At 34.6% G+C, this 24,138-nt stretch overlaps 1 protein-coding gene across 31 annotated transcripts in view; it reads right to left on the bottom strand.

Moving 5' to 3' along the window:
• SOX5 (SRY-box transcription factor 5) overlaps window positions 1–24,138 on the bottom strand; it is a 996,739-nt gene that overhangs the window by 180,584 nt on the left and 792,017 nt on the right. For all 31 annotated transcript variants that reach the window (XM_072798660.1, XM_072798680.1, XM_072798683.1 and 28 more), the window contains 2 exons: window positions 22,931–23,103; window positions 18,347–18,415 (listed from right to left, as the gene is read on the bottom strand). In XM_072798660.1, the coding sequence (XP_072654761.1) occupies window positions 18,347–18,415; window positions 22,931–23,103 (242 nt within the window). The remainder of the gene's footprint in view (window positions 1–18,346; window positions 18,416–22,930; window positions 23,104–24,138) is intronic.

Genomic DNA, 24,138 nt, shown 5'->3' with positions numbered 1-24,138 from the left:
CTAACATTTTGAACCTACCAAGGAAGAAGTTGAAAATCAATGACATTAAATGACTTGTCCAAAGTCATACAACTTGAAAACAATAAACTCCTTGATTTCTAAATCCTATGATCTATGTACAGCTCATATAGTCTTGCAAGTTAAAAACAAACATCATTCCTTCTCCAGTCCAGTTCCTCTGTGCCCTCTCAAGGCACTCTTACTTAAGATTCTGTCAAAGAAATGCCTTTGCACATCTATGCTGCTTACCTATCCCAGGTCTTTTGGATTTTCTGTCGCTTTTTTGCTCATGTTTTTCATCTCTTGTTTTCTTTGGCCCTTTCAAGATTTGTAATAGCTACAATTACCACTTCAGTTTACTTTTATAATAAATGAAGCTCTATCACTGGCTTTTTTTCTACAGGATTTTGAAAATCTTAGTAATGTGTCGTCATTGTTTCAAAAGTGTTAAGAATGTCTCCATTATACTTGAGCAGAATATCTGGGATATTTGAACCGTACCAAATGGTAGTACTTTCCAGTCCCTTAGACTTTGCATAAAGACATATAAACACTATAACTGAACTTTAATAGGCCAAAAATTCCAGTTCTGTTAGTTATATACATTGTTATGAATTACTACTTATGCATTGAAAATATTTAGAAAATATAATCTATATTACAATAATTTTTAATCTGCCCTCAACCTTGATTTTTCTTCTTTTGCCTCGGTAACTCCCCACCATTGATGAGCATTTGTATTCTTAATTACTGCTCTTTCACTTTTAGCAAGCTATTAAATTGTGCAAAGAAAAAGGCCTGTAGCATTTCTCACCATCATGTTTATTAAGACCGGCTCGGGACTGCATAAGGGGAGAATTATATTTCCTATGCAAGCAGGTGGGTATGTAGGATTGTAAAAAGAGAGCCTCAGTGAATGAGTTCCCTATGAGTAGGAACAGATCATTATAACAGATGATGTGGGCAGACATCCCACTGACATTTAGTACAGCTTAACACAGCCAGAATGGAATAAAACTTAATAGTGGTCAAGGTGGAGAGAAGGGACAAGTAGTAATAAAATAAGTGCAGCACATCCTGAGGTTATTTTCTGTTTCTCCTTTAAGTTAAAGCAGTACCAAAAAGAAAAAAAAAAGTCTCATAACTATATTATAGTTACCTGAACAGTCAATGGCACTGGGGGAAGGCATCTATCTAACTATGCACACTTTTCCTTGATAAGTTTTTTCCTTTATGATTTCAACAGGTAAGTTATAAGGCTTAGCCTATTGTCAAAATGGCTGTTATTAAGAAAAAAACTAAATATCTTAAACAAGTCATTAGCATCTTTAAAATATTTTAAAATGACACATGGCACGCTCAAGATAGTCTTATTTTACAATCTTTATGGATTCAAGCCATAAATGTGTGTTTATGGAGTAGAAATTCCAAATAAAAAAACATAGGAAACTTTAGTGCATTATCACTTCTGAATGCTACTGAAATCACTAATCAGAGTAAGTGAGGAAAAAAAATAGAACCAGGGCAATTATTTGGGATATAGAAATTCTTTGAGCTTTTTAGAATATTCTCAGTGAAAATACATTTAAAAAAAAAGGAATTATTCTTTTGGGTAGGCATTTCAGTTTCATTCCAAGGCTGTAAAATGCTGAAAGATAAGGCCCAAACTTCCTACCCTAATCTTTACATCTAGAAAAAGAGATTGGACAAATAGGTTCAACATCTTAGGGTCCATAATTTCAGGGACTTGGCAGAATGATATCACAGAAGGTTAATCTAAATTGAACTGGGATGGTTGCAAAATATAATGTTTTCACAAACCACATTTAATCCTTTCAACTTTTCCTGTGAAAACTCAAACAATTTTGAATTCTCCTAATCTGTCTCCATTTTTCCAGGTATTGTGCCATAAAATATTAAACTTAGTGTGAGTCTTTTGTTTTTAAATTTTTATTTATTTATTCACGAGACTCACAGAGAGAGAGGCAGAGACACAGGCAGAGGGAGAAGCAGGCTCCATGCAGGGAGCCCGATGTGGAACTCGATTCTGGGACTCCACGATCACATCCTGGAGCGGAAGGCAGACGCTCAACCATTGAGCCATTCAGGCATCCCTTAGTTTGAGAGTCTTAAAAAATATTTCTTTTCTATTTTCCTTGATCAAGTTTCAAAATGAGGAAAATCAAATACTTATGAAAGAGAAAGAAAGAGGGCAAAAAAATGGCTGTTATAGAAAAATGAAGGAGATGAGCTAAAAGGGAGTGCTAACTCCATGTGGCTCTGCATAGGTACTAAGAGGCTTAGAGAAGAGTAACTCTATTCTACCTTAGAAAACAGAATTTTAAGGATTTAATCAGATAAAGAAGGAACAATGAGGATAGTATCATATCTTAGCCTCAGAAGCCATTAATAATCTTGGCAAAATGGGCAAAGTGATAGCATGTAAGCATTTGAAACTTCAGCACTCTTCATAAATACTGTAATCCTGATTTTTGTTAATTTAAAAATAACCAAAGAATGTCCATTGGTTGGCTTTATCATTACTATCTTTTTCCTACGGTAGACCCATATAATGTTATTTTACGATTATGACTGAACACAAGAAAATCATCAAATGCTTGAATTGTGTCACTACCCGGACGAACATCTATTTACTAGATGAATTAAAACCTAATTGCTCCATTACTCAAAGTGGGATTTTGTTTACATGTATTAACATTGTATCCTGTAATGGCCATGTAAGAGATAAAAAAATATAATAATGATACTACTGTGAGAAATGAGATTCACAAGATACTGTAAGAGGTGAGATTCTCCTTCGATTAAAAAGATTATCAGCATTTTCATGTTACCAGAATACTAAGTCTTTTTAAAGCAGGTATTTACAAAAATATCTGATGGATATTTATGTCTGTATTGTATTCTTTCTCTTCAATTCTGCTGAAGTGATCTGTTGTCTAAGGAATGAAGTTGTGTCACGAGCATGGGAATAATTGGGGAGAAAGCAACTGGATAAGAGCGCAAAAACACAAAGATATGAGGTAGCAGAAGACAGGTTAAAGAGAAGGCAGTTTAAAGTAATGATGTGTTGATGGAAGTATTTGTAGACCTCAAGATTGTGCCTGTAATGCATTTAAGAGCAGTAGCCTTTTTTAATCACAAAAGAGACTTCACTCAATGTCTCAAAGGATAAAGATTTTCCAGAAATATCTTGCTTTCCTGTACTCTTACATGAATGAAGCATTTGTTACAGAATGAAACATGAGAAGAGTGTTTTAAAACAATAGGACACTGTAAGACAAAGATTTCAATAAATGATAAAATAGGAGTATATCACATGTCCTAAATAGGAAGGCTGGGGAATGAGCATCATTTTATAGTGGGAGAAAAAAATCAATTACATGATGGGAAAATATTTTCCTTTGCCAAAATCTTCATTTCCTATTTTAGGTTTTTAAAAACATCTAGAAATCAAGAGGTTCCTTAAAATATTTTGGTTTTACTTTGAAAGGTTCTCAGCTACTATTTATCAAAAGAATACTTCTCTTGGAGAAGCAGATCGGACATTATTTTCACACTAGAACATCATTGTTTCTTTTCTTTATTTAGAGTCTAATGATATAACATTATAAATTTTTACCTAAAATGGATAAAGCAGAGATACTAGCTCACTGTAAAAATAGTCATTAAAAACAGGAACCATCATAAACCAATGAAATACATGTTTAAAAGTTATATATATACCTTCCAAAATGATATACTGATAATTTTAATGAATCAAAATGTCATTAACATTTCTTAATTGTTCTCTCCTAAGTGATGTGTCATTTACAATTTCTATGGAAACATTCAAATATTGTTCCAAATTTCTTTAGCAAAAGATTTAATATCTGTTTCAAATTCCAGATAAAGAAACAAACTCAATTTGATGGGCACTGCAGAATTACTGCTCATTTTGTTTTCAGGAGTGCTTATGATCTTGATTTATTTGATATAATTAACCAGGGCTAAAAGGCTAGGGTCTATATCTAATTACTTATGGGAATTTGGCATAGCTCTTATTATTTCTGGACCATATCTTCTCCTTCTACAAAAGAAGGAAAAGTTGGATTAAGTTAGCTCTAAAGTCTATTTTCATATTCATTATTCTATTGATCACAGAGTTCTAATTCAATACTGCTCAAAGTGTTGGTCTGTGTTGAGGTCAGGAGCTTGTACTAGTATGTAATCCACCAAACTGCTTCCTTCATCAAGAAAGTATTGCAATGAAAAAGCATGTCAGCTGAATTAAAGTGGGTTTAGCAAGCTCCTTATCTCATTAAGGACTTCAGCAGTTCAAAACTGGTCTGACGGCCATAGTGTCCTAACACATTCTTTTTCCTGCTCACTCAAATGATTATCTTTGAGCATACCCAAAAGTTTTTACAACGATGCAAACATTAGTAGTCTTCAGTCTTATAGCAATTGAGAAGAGTGAAATAATTTGCAGGTTTCAAAAGTAGACCCCTCAACCATGCAGTTGTTTGTTCCTTAAATAATTAATAGACTATGCATTACGTTTAGCCTCCCAAGACACAGGCTCAGGCCGAAGAAGCTTGAATTAACCACAACTATGGTTATTGTGACTGTATCTAAAACTGGGATATGCCCTGACAAAACAAAACAAAACAAAACAAAACAAAACAAAACAAAACAAAACAAAACAAAAACAACCCACAAGTGAATTTTTAAGTTTTCAGACCGAAACAAGTTATTTAAATAGATAACATGGCATTTACAGGAGGGGTAAAATCATTGGTGTATATTGCATCTCTCTTATTAAGATCCAGAGAGTACAGAAGAACAAGTAACTAGTGTGAATAGACCAACAAAATATTTAAAATATGAATGTCCTAGAAAATTTAAAGCAGAATATACATGCACTGAATATATATACCTAATAACTGAGTACAAAAAAATCTGTCATTTTCAGAAGTTCCTCTTTGTGGAAATTACAGCCCAGTGAATCTGTATATTCTTTCATTAACATAGTCTCAAAATTTCAAAGAAGAAATATACCCTTATCTTATTTTATTATATAATCATGCTCTTTAAGTCAGATATAACAGAATATTTTAAACATATGTTTTACATTTTAAATATTTACACAAGAACAGAAGGGGGATGAAAATTGGGATTCTTTCTCAGGGTAAAAATTACTGTCTATAGAAGTGGATAACATTTTCATTGCTGAGGTGCTTTAAGGCATCTGTTTGGTCAAAGGCAGCTGCTCATACGAATAATGGTGGAACTCTTCAGTTACGTATTTTTAAATTTGGATGTTTCAGACTAAGGGTAAATTTTATCAAAATGTGTGTAAATTATTTACCCATTGGTTCCCTTCGCAAGATTGACCCCTAACAATGCTTTCTCTCCCCCCACCCTGCTTTTGCAGCTATTTGCTTGCTGAGTAATTTTTGTCTCTCTTCATACACACATACCACATTTCTCTATACATTACTTCATTTTCAATGTCTTTTAGTGCTTCTGAGTCTGACTGATGTAAGATGTTATTTTGAACATGCCAAAGCATCGAAACGGCCCCAGTCTTTTCTTTTCAGCCTGCATTCCTTGATAAGTGGCAGCGCTTCCCACTTATCAGTCACTCAAAGTGACTGGGGCTGTCAGTTGTGTACAAAGCGCAATCAGTTTGGAAGCGGAGACACCAGCATTTTTCTTCTCAGCTTGAAGCAAACACGTTTTGACTGCTAGTCATTCAATTTTAAAGCATCCTCAATTAGGGGCGGATGAAGATATAAAGAAAACACATCCTAAACACCTCCACCAGGCAACAGAAAAATTTTATTGTTATCTCTTGATTTACCTCACAGCAGCACCATCCCTCCTCTTCTCCTGGCTGCATGACACGGGTGCTCGTGACAACACACCCTCTATCATGAAAAGATTGCAATAATATATTATACTAACACTCTGTGAAACCTCTGCTGGAGCCTGTTTATGTTTTCTTTTGCTCTCTCCCACTTGCATCACCCCACAAAAATCCTAATAATTTACTTTTAAAATTAAAGCAAAATGATATTTCAGACTCCTTTGGCTTATTAGTGGACAACTTTCTATTCAACAAAAACATGAAATCCAGTTGCCTAAACAGATAAGGAGGAGAAGACTTAGCCAGAGGAGGAACTGTGGGAGAAAGAAAATAAAATTAGAAGGGTAAAAGAAATGACTAGTGGCTATGTCAGATGGTCAAGCAGCAGGTATAGATACAGTTATTGGCAAAGTAGTGGAAAGGAACACAGAGGTAGAGAGGGAGGAAAAACATGTATTCAGAATTAGATGGTGGTTATGTTAGAAGAGAATAAATTTAAATATGTATTTTGGCAATAAACAGGGAAGATAAAGGGAAACAATGATTCAAAAAGATGTATAGAAACCCGAGTATGTGCAGATGAGTGTGTACATACAGGCACACATACATACATACATACAAGTGTATATACCTATATTAATATAAATATCTAACTAAATATGTATGTGTATGATATCAAAATTAGCTCATTATTTTACCTCTTTTAGTAAACATATGTGCATGCTATGAAAGTTCATTAGTTCACCTCTTATAATTTTCTATTTAGGTATGACAGGATTGTCAACATCAGAAATTCATTTTAAAGATATTTATTGATTTCTCCATTTATAAAAAAGCACTCTCTCACCTGGTTTATTATAGAAAGCAAAACTGAAGTACTTTTTAAAAAAATCCTGCCACATTTGCCAGTCTAATAGGTTTAACTCAGTTTGATAAGATCAATTGCCCTTATTTTCTTGAGATTATCTGAATTAAATTGCCCATTGCTACTCTAATAAGGAGAGAGACAAAGAAGGCACCTTTTAAGTTTACTTAGTACTCAACTGTTAAGATCTCAGATTCTCTCTCTCTCCTCTCTCATACACACCCTCCCACAAACACACACATATACATCCCCCCCACACCCATTCTTCAATTCCACTGTCTATAAAATGGAGATAATGTCATAACCTATCTGAATTCTTGTGATAATTATATGAAATGACCTCTGCAAAGTGCCAAGTACTTAACGAGCAATAGGCTGCTCCTTCTCACCAGTATAATACAAAGTACAAAATGATTTTACAAACCATATACAGCAGTAGGAAATGTTGGTTATCTATTTTTGATGACTCCCTAAACATCTATTTCAGTCTCTTGAGAAAATTATCATCTTGCTTATTATTAAATATATTACAGAGTGGGTAATGTGCCTACACTTTATTCATTCATCTCTTCAATAAATAACTTAAAGTTATTATTATAAGCCAGGAGCTATTATATGTACTTTTCAAGTACATATATACTTTGCAAGGTACATATAATATCAAGACAGATAAAATCTTTGACCTCAAAGAATGTACTGCCAGGTATGTAGTGTGGTGGCAATATAAGGTACAGTATGAGGTATCACCCCCAAAGTATATATAAGATGGTGATAAGGGCTGTGAAGAGAAATAAACAGGGCAAGTGATCAGAGATGACTAGGGGATGCAAAGACTATTTTGGATTGGGTTGTCTGAGATGCCCCACCTCTCCTCCTGAGGAGGATGGTATTTGAAGAAAGACCTGAATGAAATGAGGGTCTAAATTATGTAATGAACTAAAGAAAGCATTCCAGGACCTAAGAAAGACAAATAAAAATGTACCGATGCTAGAACATTCTTAGCATATTCCCTGAAACCAGGAAGGACAGGTTTCTGGGGTAGAAGGAATGAGGGAGACAGTTTGAGAGGTTGGCATTCATGTACAGCCAAATAGACTAACATAAGGAGAGTGGATTTATTTTAAATGACATGATTACAGCACAATTAAATTTAAAAGATCACACTAGCAGCTATGTAAAATGTCTACTTAAGGGGTCAACAGAGGAAGTTGGATGACCAACTTGGTTAGGAGGCTACTGTAGGAGCCTAGGTGAGAAATGATGGTGAGTAATGGAAGGAGAAGTCGGTCAATTGATGGATTGAGGACAAAAAGCAATGTTGATGGATAAGTTGTGAGATATATACGAATGAAAGGATTTAAGAATAGTTCCTAGGTTTTGGTGACAGGAACTAGGCATATGGTCTCATTCTCATAGTTGGATAAACTGGGAAATAATGGGTTTTGGAAACATAGTTAAAGGTTCTGCTTTCAAAATGTGAAATTTGGGATCCCTGGGTGGCGCAGCGGTTTGGCGCCTGCCTTTGGCCCAGGGCGCGATCCTGGAGACCCGGGATCGAATCCCACGTCGGGCTCCCGGTGCATGGAGCCTGCTTCTCCCTCTGCCTGTGTCTCTGCCTCTCTCTCTCTCTCTGTGACTATCATAAATAAATAAAAATTAAAAAAAAAAAAAAAAAAAACAGTAAAAAAAAAAAAACAAAATGTGAAATTTGGGTGCTTACTAGTTGTGCACTTAAATAGGCTGAGAAGGTAGTTGGATATTTGACTTTGAGGTCTAGGAGAGAGGTAAAGGACGGGAAAATAAGTTTTGAGGTATTATCTTTAAAACAGAGTATAAAAAAATAAATAAAATAGTATATGGAAAAATTAGATGAGATCACTTAGGAATTAAATCAGATGATGGAGAATTACAGCAAGTTAGACTTTGAAGCATGCAGAAACTACCAAAAGAGACTGAGGATGGGGAATAAAAAGTTTCTTGTTTTGTTTTTTTCTAAAGCAGACTGTGGTCTTTTGGAGGCCAACTGAAGACTGTTTCAAGAAAATGGGAGTAATCAACTTTATCAAATGCTACCATGTGAATTTACCACTTCTAGAATATTCATTGAAGAAGAAGCAATTCGAATTTTTCTTTTTGTTTCTCCTTCAAGGGAAAACTAGTATCGTATAGGTATCCTCCATGTTCTATTTGTCTTCCTTTCTCATTTTATTTGACTGTTAGTCTTTCTTTTCTAAAGATAAACAGAGCCAACACATGCACACACACACACACACACACACAGACATACAAATAAAGTAAAAAGTTGGTTTCTTTTTGTCTATAAGTTGCATAAAAATTTACCACCTTTTCAAAATAAGTGAATCAGAGAAAGACAATTATCATATCATTTCACTTATATGTGCAATTTAAGAAACAAAACAGAGGATCATAGGGGAACAGAGGGAAAAATAAAATAAGACAAAATCAGGAGACAAACCATAAGAGACTCTTAACTACAGGAAACAAACTGAGGGTCACTGCAGGGGAGGAAGGATGGAGTAACAAGGTGATGGGCATTAAGGAGGACACGTGATGTAATGAGCACTGTGTGTTATATAACACTGATAAATAACTCTACCTCTGAATATAATGATACATTGTATGCTAATTAATTGAGTTTAAATAAAATTAAATTGAAAAAAATTATCAGCTTTTGAGTAGAAATTGGTCCTCTAGCTACAGAACTGAAGCAAATATACCATGTACTAGGAATGCCTGGAATGTAAGTTTTGACTCATGATGTAACTACTCTTCATAGAATAATTAATTTTATGTTAATACTCTGTTAATTTCATCGGCATCTAATTCCTTTCTATTTGTCAACTCTATTCAAAGACAGGAGATAGAAATTTTTTCTAAAGGTTGTGAGCAATTCCCTGCTACAGCATTTATTTTACAACATTAATGAGTATGCAACTAAGGTAAAGTGAAATAGATTCATTTTAGGCCAACATATTGACTTCTGGCCTACATTTCCAAATCTGTTATTGTTAACTTGCCTTGTTTTGTTTTGCCTCCCACTATTTGATAATTACATTCCCAGGGTTTTATCTAAGCCCTGATGGGCCCTGTTTTGTTAACTGATAAGATATGGAGTACAGAGCCACAGTGAGGAACAGTGTACCACTTTTTCCACAGGTAATGTTGTTTGGGGAAAGGTTGTAAAGTCATGGGAAAGACTGTTGCAGGTCTGTTTTCTGGGTCAGTCTCAGTGATTCCATTATGACCATACTGGATCAAATGAGCCCAGGCTCCCCTTCAGAAATCATATTCCAAAGATCAGAGAAAGACGTAGCACAGAAACAGCACAGAAATCAGATAGAAAAAGGAAACTAATAAGGAAGATTATTTGAGATTCCACATAAAAGCTGAGAAAAAGGGACACATGGGTGGCTTAGTGGTTGAGCATCTGCCTTTGGCTCAGGTCCGTGGTCCTGGAGTTCTGAGATCGAGTTTCACATCGGGCTCCCAGCATGGGACCTGCTTCTCCCCCTGCCTGTGTCTCTGCCTCTCTCTGTGTCTCTCATTAATAAATAAATAAAATCTTTAAAAAAATGAGAAAAAAAAATCTCCTCCCATGAAATGCATTGTTTTTAGTGAAAAGCCCAAGCCAGGATGAATGAATTTCAGATCTGGCTTACCGCTTCCAAAAATTTGTCAAAATTACCTCAGCATAGTCATCAAATATGGGTACTTTAACTAGGTCTCAGTAAAATTAAAAAGTTTAAAATATCAGGGTCATAGTTTAAAATTCTACACAAATATAAACTCTTATTGTTTGATAAATCTATCAGAAAAAGGATGGTGATATCCTCCAGATATATGTACCTTGGAAACACCAAGGAAACTAGAAAATATACATTTACAGATCTTAAACTGTGACGTTTGGTTTTGGAGCTTTACCTTTCTGCAATAACTTATTGTCTTTACAAGGTCTCCTTCATTCCAAGATACTGGTTTATGTGTCTTGAATATTTAAAAATAAATTTAAGAACAATAAATAAAGATTATTAGAAAGAAAAAGAAAGAAGAAAGAAAGAAAGAAAGAAAGAAAGAAGAAGAAGAAGAAGAAGAAGAAGAAGAAAAAGAAAGAAAGAAAGAAAGAAAGAAAGAGAAAGAAAGAAAGAAGAAAGAAAGAAAGAAGAAAGAAAGAAAGAAAGAAAGAAAGAAAGAAAGAAAGAAAGAAGAAAGAAAGAAAGAAAGAAAGAAAGAAAGAAAGAAAGAAAGAAAGAAAGAAAGAAAAATTTTAAAAATGATATCCTGATTGCCAAACCAAGGTGATAGACCATGTGCATTTATTGCATTCTTTCCTGAGATACTGTTAAAATGATAAAAACAGACAAATTTAATATCCCGTGTCACATAAAGCAGTAAAGAATAGGAGGTTTACACAGGCAAGAAATTTGGCTAGAGTTTTGGAAGATGAAAAATAATTGTATAATGTTAACTAAAAGTGGGTGAAACAAACTAGAGTATACATTGTACACATGTTAAGCAGAGAAGGTGTTTAAATTGCCCTCAGAACCACCAGAAAGTCTTGAGACTTGACACTCCAGGTATGAGGGAGAGCAGAAGTGAGACTTGGATTGAAAACAGTTGTATTAGTTGAAAGTGGATCCATCAATTTACCTCTATCCCAGCTACATCACATTCCCTCAGCACAAATAGAAGAGTCTGGGAAAACTTAAGATAGTTAGCATGAGCATTGGAATTCCAGATTTAAAATATAAGGAAAATGATTTCCAGCTCAAAATTTCATTTGTAGCCAAACTACCATCAAATAGAGAGCTTAAATAGAATATTATTACATATACCTACATTTATGTTTTTATCCTGGATACTTTATATGCTATGTATCCTCATGCCCCTCCTTTTCTTTCAGGAAGTTTCTTGATACGGTTCTAGAGCAAAACAAGGATATAAACCCAGGAGGACAATATAGGAAACAGTGATCCCAACTCTGGAGAATCATAAATGGATATCTCAAAATATTGGCTGGATCAATTGATCCAAATGAAAGCAAGATGGACAGCCAGGAAACAGGTATCAAGAAAAGTGGGCTTCTGGAGATTTGATTTATTCCTGAGAACTTATGAAGTTATAAGACAAATCACATGAATACCACGAGAGAAAATAAAAAAAGAAAAGGCAATTGGAAAGCACAAAGCTAAACAAAAAGGGAATAAGGAATATTCCTTTAAGACAATTCCAGAAAAAAATACATAGATTTGTATTTTAATGTAAAAATCATTTCTTGATTTTCAACTTTTAAGATTAACCATTAGGTAAAGTACAACAGGTATGTGTGTATAATTACATACACAAATACATGTATTAGATATATATTTAAACGTACAGATAACAGAAATTGATATTTGGGAATAAGAGAGAGATTCCATCCTCATCTGACAAGGCAAATGTCAAGAGACTAGTTATAGTTGATTGAAAAAGAAAAGAGGTGCAAGTAAACTGTTTAATGCTTAGAAGTACCTTTGGGAAAAATTTGAAAGACTTCATTATAAGGTGAAGGAGGGGAATAGGAGAGGATGTTAGGGTGGAGATACAAGAACTCAGCAATTCTTCATTTCTAAGTTAAGGATGTTTAATGTTAACTCAGAAACAGCATTATAATTCTATTTTTATATAGAAGTAAATACTAAGAAGTTATTAAAACAAAAACTTAAAAGATTTTAAAGTGGCTCCTTCTGAATAAAGGATTGCACATAGAATACAGGGGAGCATATAGAGGGTTGGGCTCTGGATATAGTTGCTTTCATTATTCTTCGTACACTCAAGTCATGTGATATGAATTGTATCAGTAAAAATTAAGCTATATATGCATATCAATCTATCTGTACCTTTATCTACAGAGACAGGCTTAACTATACAGTGAAATAGTATGAATTACTGAAATTCCATCATTAGGTAACTGCCAAGAGATGTATTAAAAATGCTTAAAGAGTTTTAAAGTCACTCTCCCTAAATAAAAAGACAGAGAGCTACAGATAGCATCATTGCTCTTGTAGGAGAGACTACCTATCTTCTCAAAAGGAACTTCTACTTCCAGAAAGTACAAGGAAGAGCAGAAAGTGACTCTTTAAGCTATTTCTTTGTATCTCCATATTGTTTCCTCCAGTAACCTATCTGAAAGTCTAGAACTATATCCTGTTCAGTTGTGATATATTTTATTTCCTACAGCAAAACATTAGTCAGAGCTCAAGGAGTTAATGCATTTCCTTCTTAGGTTGAAATGCTACCTTAATTGCATGGTGTTTATTCTTGGCATTTCCAGTCTCCTAAAGAGACAAGGTTACTTTGCAATCTCTTTGTCCTCATGTATATGTGTGGAGTCTTGTTGAGGGGGGTAAAAGGCTTCCAACTTACCACACTCAGAGAAAGAAATCATAAATCAGCAGGTCAGTCAGGTACTATTATTTCACCTTTCATGTTATTATGTTTTCAATACAATATTTCAATGGATTTTGTTCTGCATAATAATTTATCAAGAATTACCAAAACTCTTAATGAGCTCAGAGAACTTTGGCTCCAATAAAATAAAACCTTTATCACAAATTGGTTGAGCCCATGACTGCAACTTAATCATTCAATTGTACATAAGTCAAGTTGTATTTTTATTTTGTAGGAATAAGTTCCCAGGGAAAGAAAACTCATTTTAAAACTTCGGGCCATTAAGCCTTAAATGGTAGAACGTCGGTGAAATAAAAAATGAATTGGGCCAAGATTTAGGAAACTTGGAATCCAGCCATTGTTCTAAGTAACAACTTCTGTGACATTGGGAAAATCTTCTAACCTTACTTGGTTTCAGTTTTACAAATGTCAAAATGAGAGATAGGTCTAAATAAAGGCTTTCTAAAAATCCCTTGTAGTTCTAAAATAATATGAATTGTTGGAACACTGAATTTACAATTTTCAGTGGCTACTGCCATGTAGATTATACTCTTCTTTTCCTAGAAATTCTCCTCATTAAGTTGTTCATCATCATAAATAACAGAAGGAACAATTTTTTTTTCTTTCCTATTACCTTAAACAAAAATTTTAAGCATTGTATGTTCACCACATGTTAGGTATGATCCCATTCAATCTTTAAACTAGCCCAATGTCACTTAGCAATTATAACTCCCAGTTAATGGATGGGTATAATGAAACCAGAGGGATTAAGTAATTTTCCCAAGATCACACAGCAGATGAGGTGTGAACATGCAGAGATTGAATTCAGATATGTCTAATTCCAGAGAACTTGCTCTCTATATTTTTAATCATTTAATACAATTAAAATTGTATTTCATACAGTTAAATATAGTCCCATACCACCTGAAAAGCCAAGTTCTTCCTTATATACTAATGGAATATACACTGGCCAGTTAAGATTACAAAAGAACAGAGATTTGTCCTTTGCTCTACCCTTAGCTCCAGACAGAATCAGTGACCCAAAGATACTACTAGTCCTACAAATGTATACATTATGAATCGGAAACAATGACATTGTTTAAATTGCCCACAAGAGAACACAATGAACAACAAACAATTGGAAAAGTTAGTCAGAAGGGAGAAGGCAACAGATTTGTAAAATTTCTTAAGAAAATTCAAACACTGAACTTTCAGTATGGGAATCACGTCAAATACAAGAACTAAAACATCTTTAAAAATTCTCTTAAAAATATCTGAAGTGGATTTCATACTAGAGTATGTTACTGGCCTGACCCTATTAGATGCTAATAAAAAACTAAAATTCTATTAAGTATTATTAAAAAGGGTAAAAAAAATTAAAACTAGGACATGCTTCCCCTACTCACCCCGAAGCTATAGAATCCTGTCCCATACAAAGCTTCAAGATAAAAGGGATCTTGAATCTCCAGGGACGTTCAGTTTGTTGCCATAATGGAAGCTGAGTAGAGGTCACTCATTCATTTACTTTAAAAGGTTTTGGTAATAGTGAATGAGGTCAAGATGAACCGTTGGTTTAGGATCATTATTGGAAACATAAACCACCTAACTATCCCTATTAGAAACAGGTTGATTTAATGTGAAAAAGAGATTAGTCAGAAAATAAAATTGCTTAAAGGTGGGCACTGTACCATAAGCAGAAGATTAAAAAAAAAAGGTTATCTTTAAAAAATATAAAGATTTTTTCTCTGAAATATTTATAAATTTCATCTCACACATTAATGCACATTAAGAGTTAGCTGGGTACAGTAAGTAGGAATGTAAAAGTATTCTATTTTTTAAGGGCAATAAACAGAAATAGTAAAGGAAAACACTGCTGAATTGGAGAAAAAGACTGAAATTTTAGTGTGCCTAAAATTGAGAGTCTCAAAGAAAAATACAAGTTCTTGTGGGAAGATGAAATATTTTTTGGTATTATAACATGATTTTTTTTTTGAAAATGAACTGATTTATGATGTTACAAACAGTAGCAGGAAACTTTTTGTTTCTTCTTTTAATCCTGATGAATTACATGAATCAACCTAAAAAAAGTCTATACCTCTACATAAAGTCTTTGTAAGGAAGCAATGTAGATAGATTGAGTACTCAATCCAATTAACATCATGCAATTTAAGAGCTAAGGCTGCTTTCTAAAGAGAGAAAAACAGTTCATAAAGAATTGATCCTGATTGAATAAAATTGATGAATTTACTAATTCTTACATCATTTTCTCTTTGAATACATAACTACAGAGTAAAACCTACTACCACTTTTTTCATCTGGAATTGAAAAAAGAAATAATAGGCCAATAGAATTTTTAAATAACTTGAGTCATTAGAAATGTGAATGTTTGGGCATTCATATGTATGTACAAACTTGTTCATACATTTTTTAAAAAATTGAATGTTATATACTTCAAATGGAATAAAGATGTCTAAACCTCTCCTTTAAAGAAATCTCAGGAAAAAGAATGAGATAAATGTTGGGGAATGTCATCCTCCTTTGATGTAACATAGCCATCAAGTCTGAAAATTTTCCTGCTTTCTTACTCTGTCAATTTAATCCATCTAGTAGATGCAACTATATAATGCATTGCATGCCTTTACCAACGCTTGGGTCACGTTGATGTCTTGTGTATTCATAATTGAAACCAGCCTTAATTGTGGTCTAGTAATATTTCAGTCCACTATTCTAGCAATAAAGAAACTGGAATGAAGTATTTTCTAAAGCCCAAAGAGACAATGGTATAAAACATGTAAGAAAATGCAATCAGGATGAACAATTTAAGTTGGTGTATTTATTTCTAGGTCTTAGGCTCCATACCGAAGGAAGATAAAGGACGCAGATCAAATTCAAAATATACTACATAAGTATTTGCAGATAGCAAGTAAATTCATCCTATTATAAATTCTTATGTAAGCATCGATTATGCATTCATTGACAAAAATAAATGTAATAATACTATTTGATATGAATTTGATTTGCTTTCCACCATAGCAGGTTTGAATTTTACTATTCTTCTTTGTGAGATGCTGCCAAGGAAGAGGAGGAAGGGCAAGGAAGAAGAAAAGGGAGAGAAAACATTCTCAATAATAAATGTGCAAGGATTTACATGAGCAAAAAAAGATCTGTTCCACGTTTCTAATCTTTTATTTCTACACATGTCACTATAGTTGTCCTTCCCATAACTGTATGAACAACCTCTCAATAGACTAATTTAAATAATTGTGACTTTCATAACTATTAAGTATTTGTAAGATTGCCCCAAATCAATAATTTATAAAATATACTTTAGAACTATGCTGTTAATGAGAATACAAGAAGTTGTGTAAATGAATTCCTTTCAGATTGTCATCTTACTCAGAACTTATTTTTGCCTAACACATTCCCTACTTCCCAGATTAGAAAATATAATACCATAACTGCTTTATTATCTTAGATTTTCAACAAATAAAAACATCGTAAATGTGGATAACCTGGTACTATCAATTAAAACTATATTCAAAGTCAGCACACTTAGACTGAACATGAAATCCAACAGTTTCTTGTTTCTTTTTTGTTTTTGCTTTTGTTTTTGTTTTTTTTTTTTAAGTAGGCTCCATGCCCAACACGGATCCTAATGCAGGGCTCAACCTCACAACAGTGAGATCAAGATCTGAGCCAAGATCAAGAGTCCAACAACCCACAGCTGACAGCCACCCAGGTGCTCCCCAATGAACAGTTTTAAACCACTAAATTGAATAACCACACTCGAGATATATACAGATAGATAACATCACATTAGGATGTGCTGCTTGTAATTACAGTTAAGGAAAGCAAAGAATCCTGGTTGGATCATCTCACTGATGTTTCTCTGTCTCTGTGAAGCGGTGACTAGCTAACTAAAATTTCAGGTGGACCAAGAATGAATAAGCCCTGATTGGGATACAGAATCCAGAGTGAACAAATTAAGTATACCTGACCCAATTAGGTAAAGTGGGATGAACTTTGCTGGCAATGAAGTCTAAACATGATTAAATACACAAACGAAATAATGTAGACATATTTGCTTCTGACATTTATGATATTTACACTTAATATGTTGGATTCTCAAGATAGAATGTCAAAAGAATGATGAATTTCTTCTTAACAAAATATGTTGGATTCTCAAGATAGGACTCCAAAAGAATGATGAATTTCTCTTCTCTGGCATCTGCTTCCAGGAAACGGATATTACATAGGGTGGATTCATAGTGACATGAATTAGATTCCATTTCTTGCTGGTAATAGCAAGTATGTATTGAACACCTATGGTATGCCTTGATACTTCATCTGTGATTTCATTAAGTCCTCATAATACTCTATGGAATAGGTAGTTTTGGAAAGGAAATTTTTCAGAAGGGGAAAAAAAGTTTGTCAAAATTCATGCTACCAGCAAGTGGTGAAGACAGGACAACTCTGACACCTTACTTTTTCCTTTTGTTATCAGTATAGCTGCTTTCTTCCATCTTCACTGATGCTCTTCATCATCACACATTTCCATGTGAGCAAAATATGCAGGTTATGAAGCCCTCACTCTTGGTTTCTCCAGGCAACATGAAGGGTGAAGTTCTACTTGAACATCAAATCATTACCTTCCCTAATCTCAACCCTCATCACACATGGCTCTTGAGCATACAGTCATATATTCTCTCTGCCACTGCTCTCTAACAGAATTTGCTGGACCTTTTAGCTTTGATTCTCCTGCATATCCCTCATTTAAGAACACTCACAATCACATTTTAAACATTAAAGGACAGAGAAAATGAAACCTTTCTAATATTTCTCTGCAATAATTTCCTTTCAGTATAGGATGAAAATGACTGTCAGCTTGCTCAGATCGAAAGCTTCCTGACAGTTGGGTCTGTGACTCCTTGCAAGATTCTCATGGCACAGAGGTAACATGCTCTGAATCAAGTAAGCCAAAAGGAATGTTTATTTTGGAGGTTATTCCAGTTAGGTCATCTAAAAATTAGAAACCAAAGATGGATAGATGATAGATAGATGATAGAGATGATAGATAGATAGATAGATAGATAGATAGATAGATAGATAGATAGATAGATAAATATTATTTAATTGGAAGTATGCATGAAATGATGATTTCTGACCTGGATCTGTTGCTGAAGCAAATTGATTTTGTGTTGTTGCTGCAGAAGCTGCTGCTGTTGTCTTGCAATCTGTGGAGAAATTGCACATGAAAAATTTAAAAGTATATTGTAGTCCCAGGGGGAAATTACCAATGTTCTCAAAATTGCTCCAAGTTTGATTTGACACTGATTAAGATGATGAAAATGGATGTTCCTGTGCCCCTACAGTATTGGCAATTCATCTTTAAGTAGGATCAAACAAGATATTTAGTTTCTGGAGCAGTTTCTTTTGACCTAAAAAAAATGGAGTCTAAGACACTCCAATAAGTGATCCAATCCAGTCAGAAATCCCTCTTCCTTCCCAGAAATATGTTAAGAAAGTACTGCCTCTGGCCTTTTAGTTCTTTTCTACAGAAGAAAGTATTGCATCAACAGGTGGTTGTTGCCACCTGGAAGTTCCGGGTAGCAGAGTACTACACTGTGAGAGGGCTATATTCCTTAGCGAGGTTTTGGTATTTCTGTTTTTTTCCTAAATATTGTCCTTATTTCTGCCTCCTACAAACCCCTACACAGCCAACTCCTCGATGCACTAGATCATGGTTTCTGCTCCCCTTCTCCGGTGAAACGATTCATAATAAAATTCACCAATCTTGTTTTTAAATTCTTTTTTAATGTTTACTTATTTATTTTAGAGAAAGAGAGGGAGAGAAAGAGTGGGGTAGGGGGCAGAGGGAGAGAGAAAGGGAGAGGATCCCAAGCTGAATCCATGCTGAGGATGGAGTCCAAAGTGGGGCTTGATCACAGGACCCTGAGATCACAACCTGAGCTGAAATCAAGAGTCAGAGGCTTAACTGACTGAGCCACCCAGGCACTCCTCATTTTTTTCAATTCTAAAGTGTTTTTTAGATTTCTCCTTTTGTCCTTCCATCAAAATTTAACACTCAAGCTCTCTCCCTTGATCCTGACCTTTCTTTCTTGGCTTCCATGACAGCATATTTTCCTGGTTTTGCTCTGCCCTCAATCTGTTCCTTCTCAGTTATCTTCAACTACTCTGTCTAGCCATTCAATGTCTAGCTATTCAACGTCATAGCTGTATATGGCTCTATTTTAGACTCAATTCTCTTCCCTGTATCCCGACTCCTGAATGTATGCCAAGTACTTAAAAATCTGTCTAGCCTATGCCTTTGCTTTCAGCTTCAGACTCATTTTCCAATGAGATTCTCAAAGGTACTTCATATTCAACAAGTTCAAAACTAAACTCAATTATGGTTATTTTAATGCTTTCATTTTGTCTTTGGAACAGGGTTCTTAAAAATCCATTTTGTTTTCCCTGAAGAAAGGCAGAAAGGAGATGGTAGGAAAAGGAATATCACTCTTTTTTCTGAAATCTGGTCCTTTCCTCCTACATATCAGTATTTCAGCCGATATTTAAATCTTTTTAACACATCTTAAGCATTTTTCAAGAAACTGATGACCTCACACCCCTCCACACTTCCTCCTGTTCCAAGCCATGGTTGTTTCTTGCTGGATTATTGTAATAGTCTCCTATTGTTCTTTCTGCTTCTGCCTTTGCTCCCTACAGTCTATAATATACTAGGATCTACAAAGATCTTTTTAAAAAATAAGTTGTGTCATGTTATCCATCTTTTCAAAATTCTCTGTCTCACTCAGAGCAAAAGCCAGTGTCCATACAATGCCTGCAAGACCCTGTATGATTTGGCTTCTGCTGCCTCTCTGGTTTCACCTTCTCCTACTCCTCCGTTTGTCACTCCATGCTTGTCATTCTCCTCTCCTGTCTCTTGAGCACACTTAGGATGCTTCTATCTCCCAAGGATCTACCTGCCTCTGCACCTCGGCATTCTCTTTTCCCTCCATCTGGAATCTTCTGTTCTGAGATAACTACATTGTTCACTACCCCACTTCCTATAAGTCTCTGCTCAAATGTCACCTATCAATGAGGTCTTTCCTGATAGTCTTTCATTTTTAAAAAGACTTCTCTCTCTACTTGGCACTCTCATCTCTAATCCTCTTCTTTATTTATATCTCTTATCCAATCCACTATATAGTACTTGTTTGTTTGCTATCTTTTCCTAATTAGAATTCAATACATTAGGATTTTTGTCTGTTTTATTCTTTGCTGTAACTCAGTAACTAGAATAGGACCTGACATCAAATTGGTGCCCAATAGGTATTTATTGAATGAAAAAGTGCAGAATGGAGTTCAGAGTCCAGAGGAAAGGCTGACCAGTGAACAGGTTCATTAGAATCTCTAAGGGCTATAATGGGTATATTAGAGTACACAGAGTAGGGACAATGAATAGGGAGTTTGGGGAGGAGGGTCAGAAAAGGAGTTCTCAAGAAAAGACACCCAACCTGAATCTTAAGGAATATTAAATGCCCTTCAGAGATTTCTCTATGTCCTGATGAAAAGATCAGTGACCACAAAGTGGTGAATATGCATGCCAGCACTGGATGATACAGGAGATCTAAGTAAAATAGACTCTTGAAACCTGACCTGAAGCTTTCACAAAGGATCTTCTCTCAGGCTGTGTAGGCATCATTGCTTAGTATCTTTCCAACACAGGAAAGGAATTTTGGAAGAACCTAATGATTTCTAAAATTCCAAGGATGGTGTCAGAAAAAGTAAAATAAAAAATCTAGAATCCTTTGATGATATGTGGGGATGGGTCAGAACATGAAAGAGAAGAAAGAAGATTTTTCTTTCTATTAGTGAAATCTATGTCAGATTTTTTTTTTTAGGACAAATATGCCCTTGGACCTACCAAAATAGGGACTCTCTACTATATCCCCATCTGACCTACATTTCAGAAGCTTCTAGAGTTTTCTAGTATTCAAGTGTTTGAAAGTATTGAGAATGATAAACAAGAAAAGAGTAGTGTTTTTCTAAACTGTCACAGGTGAGCATTCCAAACTCTTATCATAGGAGTAAAGCAAGAGAAATATAGACCATATTCAAGAACAGGCCAAATATATCTTTAATGAAAATGATGAAGTATTTTATTAAACATGAAAGCATCATCTTTCAAGCAGAGATAAACCACGAAGTAGGGAAGAATAATCTGAAAGTGGGTCTCCTCAAATGTAATCTGAATATTTTTTCTTTCAATTCTACTAGTTTACACTTTAATAACTGTTAAGGTTTTGCAGGGATGTATGGACACACAGATACCCTTGACTAAATAATGGTCTTCCTCCACTTGGGATGGTGAATGGACAGAGCCCAGAACATGAGATGGCAAAAGGGAGTTAGGCCCAGAAAAGATGTGCCATCTCTGTATATAAATTCATCCTATCACGACCTCTTCCTTCCTTTCCCATTGATACCAATTTTAAGTAATGATTCTTATACATTGCCTCCATTTTCCTACTCCTTTATCAATTCTTATGCCTCATTTCTACTATTAAAGCTCCATAGAAGCCGCAGTTTTAAAAGGGTTGCAGTGAGAAACTAAATGACAAATCTAATAGCTTTGTTCTTCTGGTATTGCTCATTTTCCTTTCTTTATCAGATATATACAGTATTTCCTATGGATCTACCCCTAATTCCTTTCCATTTTCTAATGATAGCATCATTATTCTAATTTACAGCTTACAAACCTGCCATTCCCCTGCACAAGACACTCTGGCCCTAGATATAAATATGGCTGCCTCTTGTATGTCGTTTAGATCTGAGCTCTATTGCCAGATCCTACCACCCAATCTAAGAAATATTGCCTTGTCATACCAATCAATATTTATTAAATTATTCTAATTACATTTCATCAAATAACTTATCACTGTCTAAAATATTTTTGTTAATTTCTCTTTTCCTTTGTTAATTATCTCTCTCTTTCCACTGGAATTTAGGGTTCTGTCTTTCTGGTTAGTTGATATGGACTCAGAAGTTAGCATAGTGGCGGGCATATAAGAGGCACTTGATTACTATTTGTTGAATAAATTAATGAAACTTATCTGCCCCAGTGGTTTATTTTTTTTATTTTTTATTTTTGCCGCAGTGGTTTAAACTATAATCTCTATGTAAATAATCTAAGAAATCTAGTTCAGTCCTCCTTTCCAAACTGTTGCTTAGTATTTCTAGATTTTCTTTACATACCTCCAGTTGGACAACCTGATGAGAGCTTTAATGAAACATGATAAAATCACCTGCTTTTCCAATTTTGCCCCCCTCCTGACTCTACCCATTACCCAGTCTCAACATCTTTCCTCATTCTTTTTGCCCACTGGAAAAATTCAACTAATCATAATTTTCCCACCTGTTTATTGTTTTCTTCTCTTTTTCTGTGGTCATTTAGTTTATATTCTAAATTATCTAGTTTAGATTCTCACTACTTACATAAGTTATTATAATAGGCTTCTAACTAAACTTCCTGGCCACAATTAATTTACTTCATTTGTAGAATCCTACTTAGTCTTCAAAGCTCATACCAAACACCTGTTGAATGAAATCAGTAGTTGATAAGCTTTTTGTTTGTTTATTTGCTTCCTTACTTTGTATTTTATTGATCTTTGTGTGCCTAGGAGAGTGACCTATAAAGAGCAGGCAAAACAATGCCTAAGGAATTTGTGTCTCTGGCTCATACTCACCTGTTCTTGTTGCTGTTTGGCCAGCTCCATTTGCTGGCGTTGTTTCTCGATCTGAGATGCAGCTAGTTTCTTCTGCTCATCGTGGGCAGCCAGTAGCTGCTCCCGCAGACTGGTCAGCTGATTGATCATACCCATGAGCTGCCTCTCCTTCTCAGCTAGGCTTTCAGGAGTCCCTGAAAATAACACAGCAATAAAACATACAAGAAAAGGGAAATGAAAAGACAGTGATTATCTAATGACAATGATTCCATTGCACAGAGAACTCTTCTAAACAGAAGGTTAACACACAAACATACACTTACTTTCTTTTAGATTTTTAACTCAATAGTGAAAAGTGATGGCTATTTCCCTTTTAAAAATATCAGAATGAACAAATATTTTGATTGTTTTTTATGTATAACAAGTAATAATCTATAGTTTTTAATTTTACAAGTAAATAAAAAAATTCTTGGGTGAGCATCTACTATTTTAATATTCTATTCTGGGATCTGATGAAAATAAAAATAGGCCTAAAGCACAGCTCCTTGCCCTAAGTAGTTTTTTACCAAATTAAAGAGGCAAGACAAAAACATGAACATTTAATAACCATAATTATTAAGAGACCAAGTAATTATTATCAGTAATATGATTCTCCTTTTCTCAGAGAAGAAGCTTGAACAATTAGAACCAAGGAAGTCTACATTAAAAAGGGGGGAAAATCTATGGCTAATCAAACTTTACACAGTTTTCTCATATGCCACTCAGAGATTTTCTTCAAAAATAGGATATAACTAACAGGGAAAATATTCAAGACTGAGAATATAAATTCAGACTATCATGAAATAATGAAATACGATTGAAAAATTCAGAGATCACATTATAGCCACCAAAGATTATAGTTAAATTCAAGACTTGGAAAAGAAACCACAGCAGTCACTTACAATAAATAACATGTTCAGGATAGTTAAAGTATGCTATGAATCTTCTTTGTCAGGTTAAAATACTTATTTGACACACCAAAAATGTGAGCATTTCACTGAAACAAGAACAATATCACTTTTATTTTTTAATTTTTTAATTTTTTTAAGGTTTTTATTTATTTATTTATGATAGTCAGAGAGAGAGAGAGAGGCAGAGACACAGGCAGAGGGAGAAGCAGGCTCCATGCACCGGGAGCCCGACGTGGGATTCGATCCCGGGTCTCCAGGATCGCGCCCTGGGCCAAAGGC

The sequence above is a fragment of the Canis lupus genome, chromosome 25 (genome assembly GCF_048164855.1).
Source record: "Canis lupus baileyi chromosome 25, mCanLup2.hap1, whole genome shotgun sequence".
In the NCBI taxonomy this organism is placed as follows: Eukaryota; Metazoa; Chordata; class Mammalia; order Carnivora; family Canidae; genus Canis; species Canis lupus.
The sequence above is the reverse complement of the archived record's forward strand: the minus strand, read 5'-3'. Positions and strand labels throughout refer to the sequence as shown.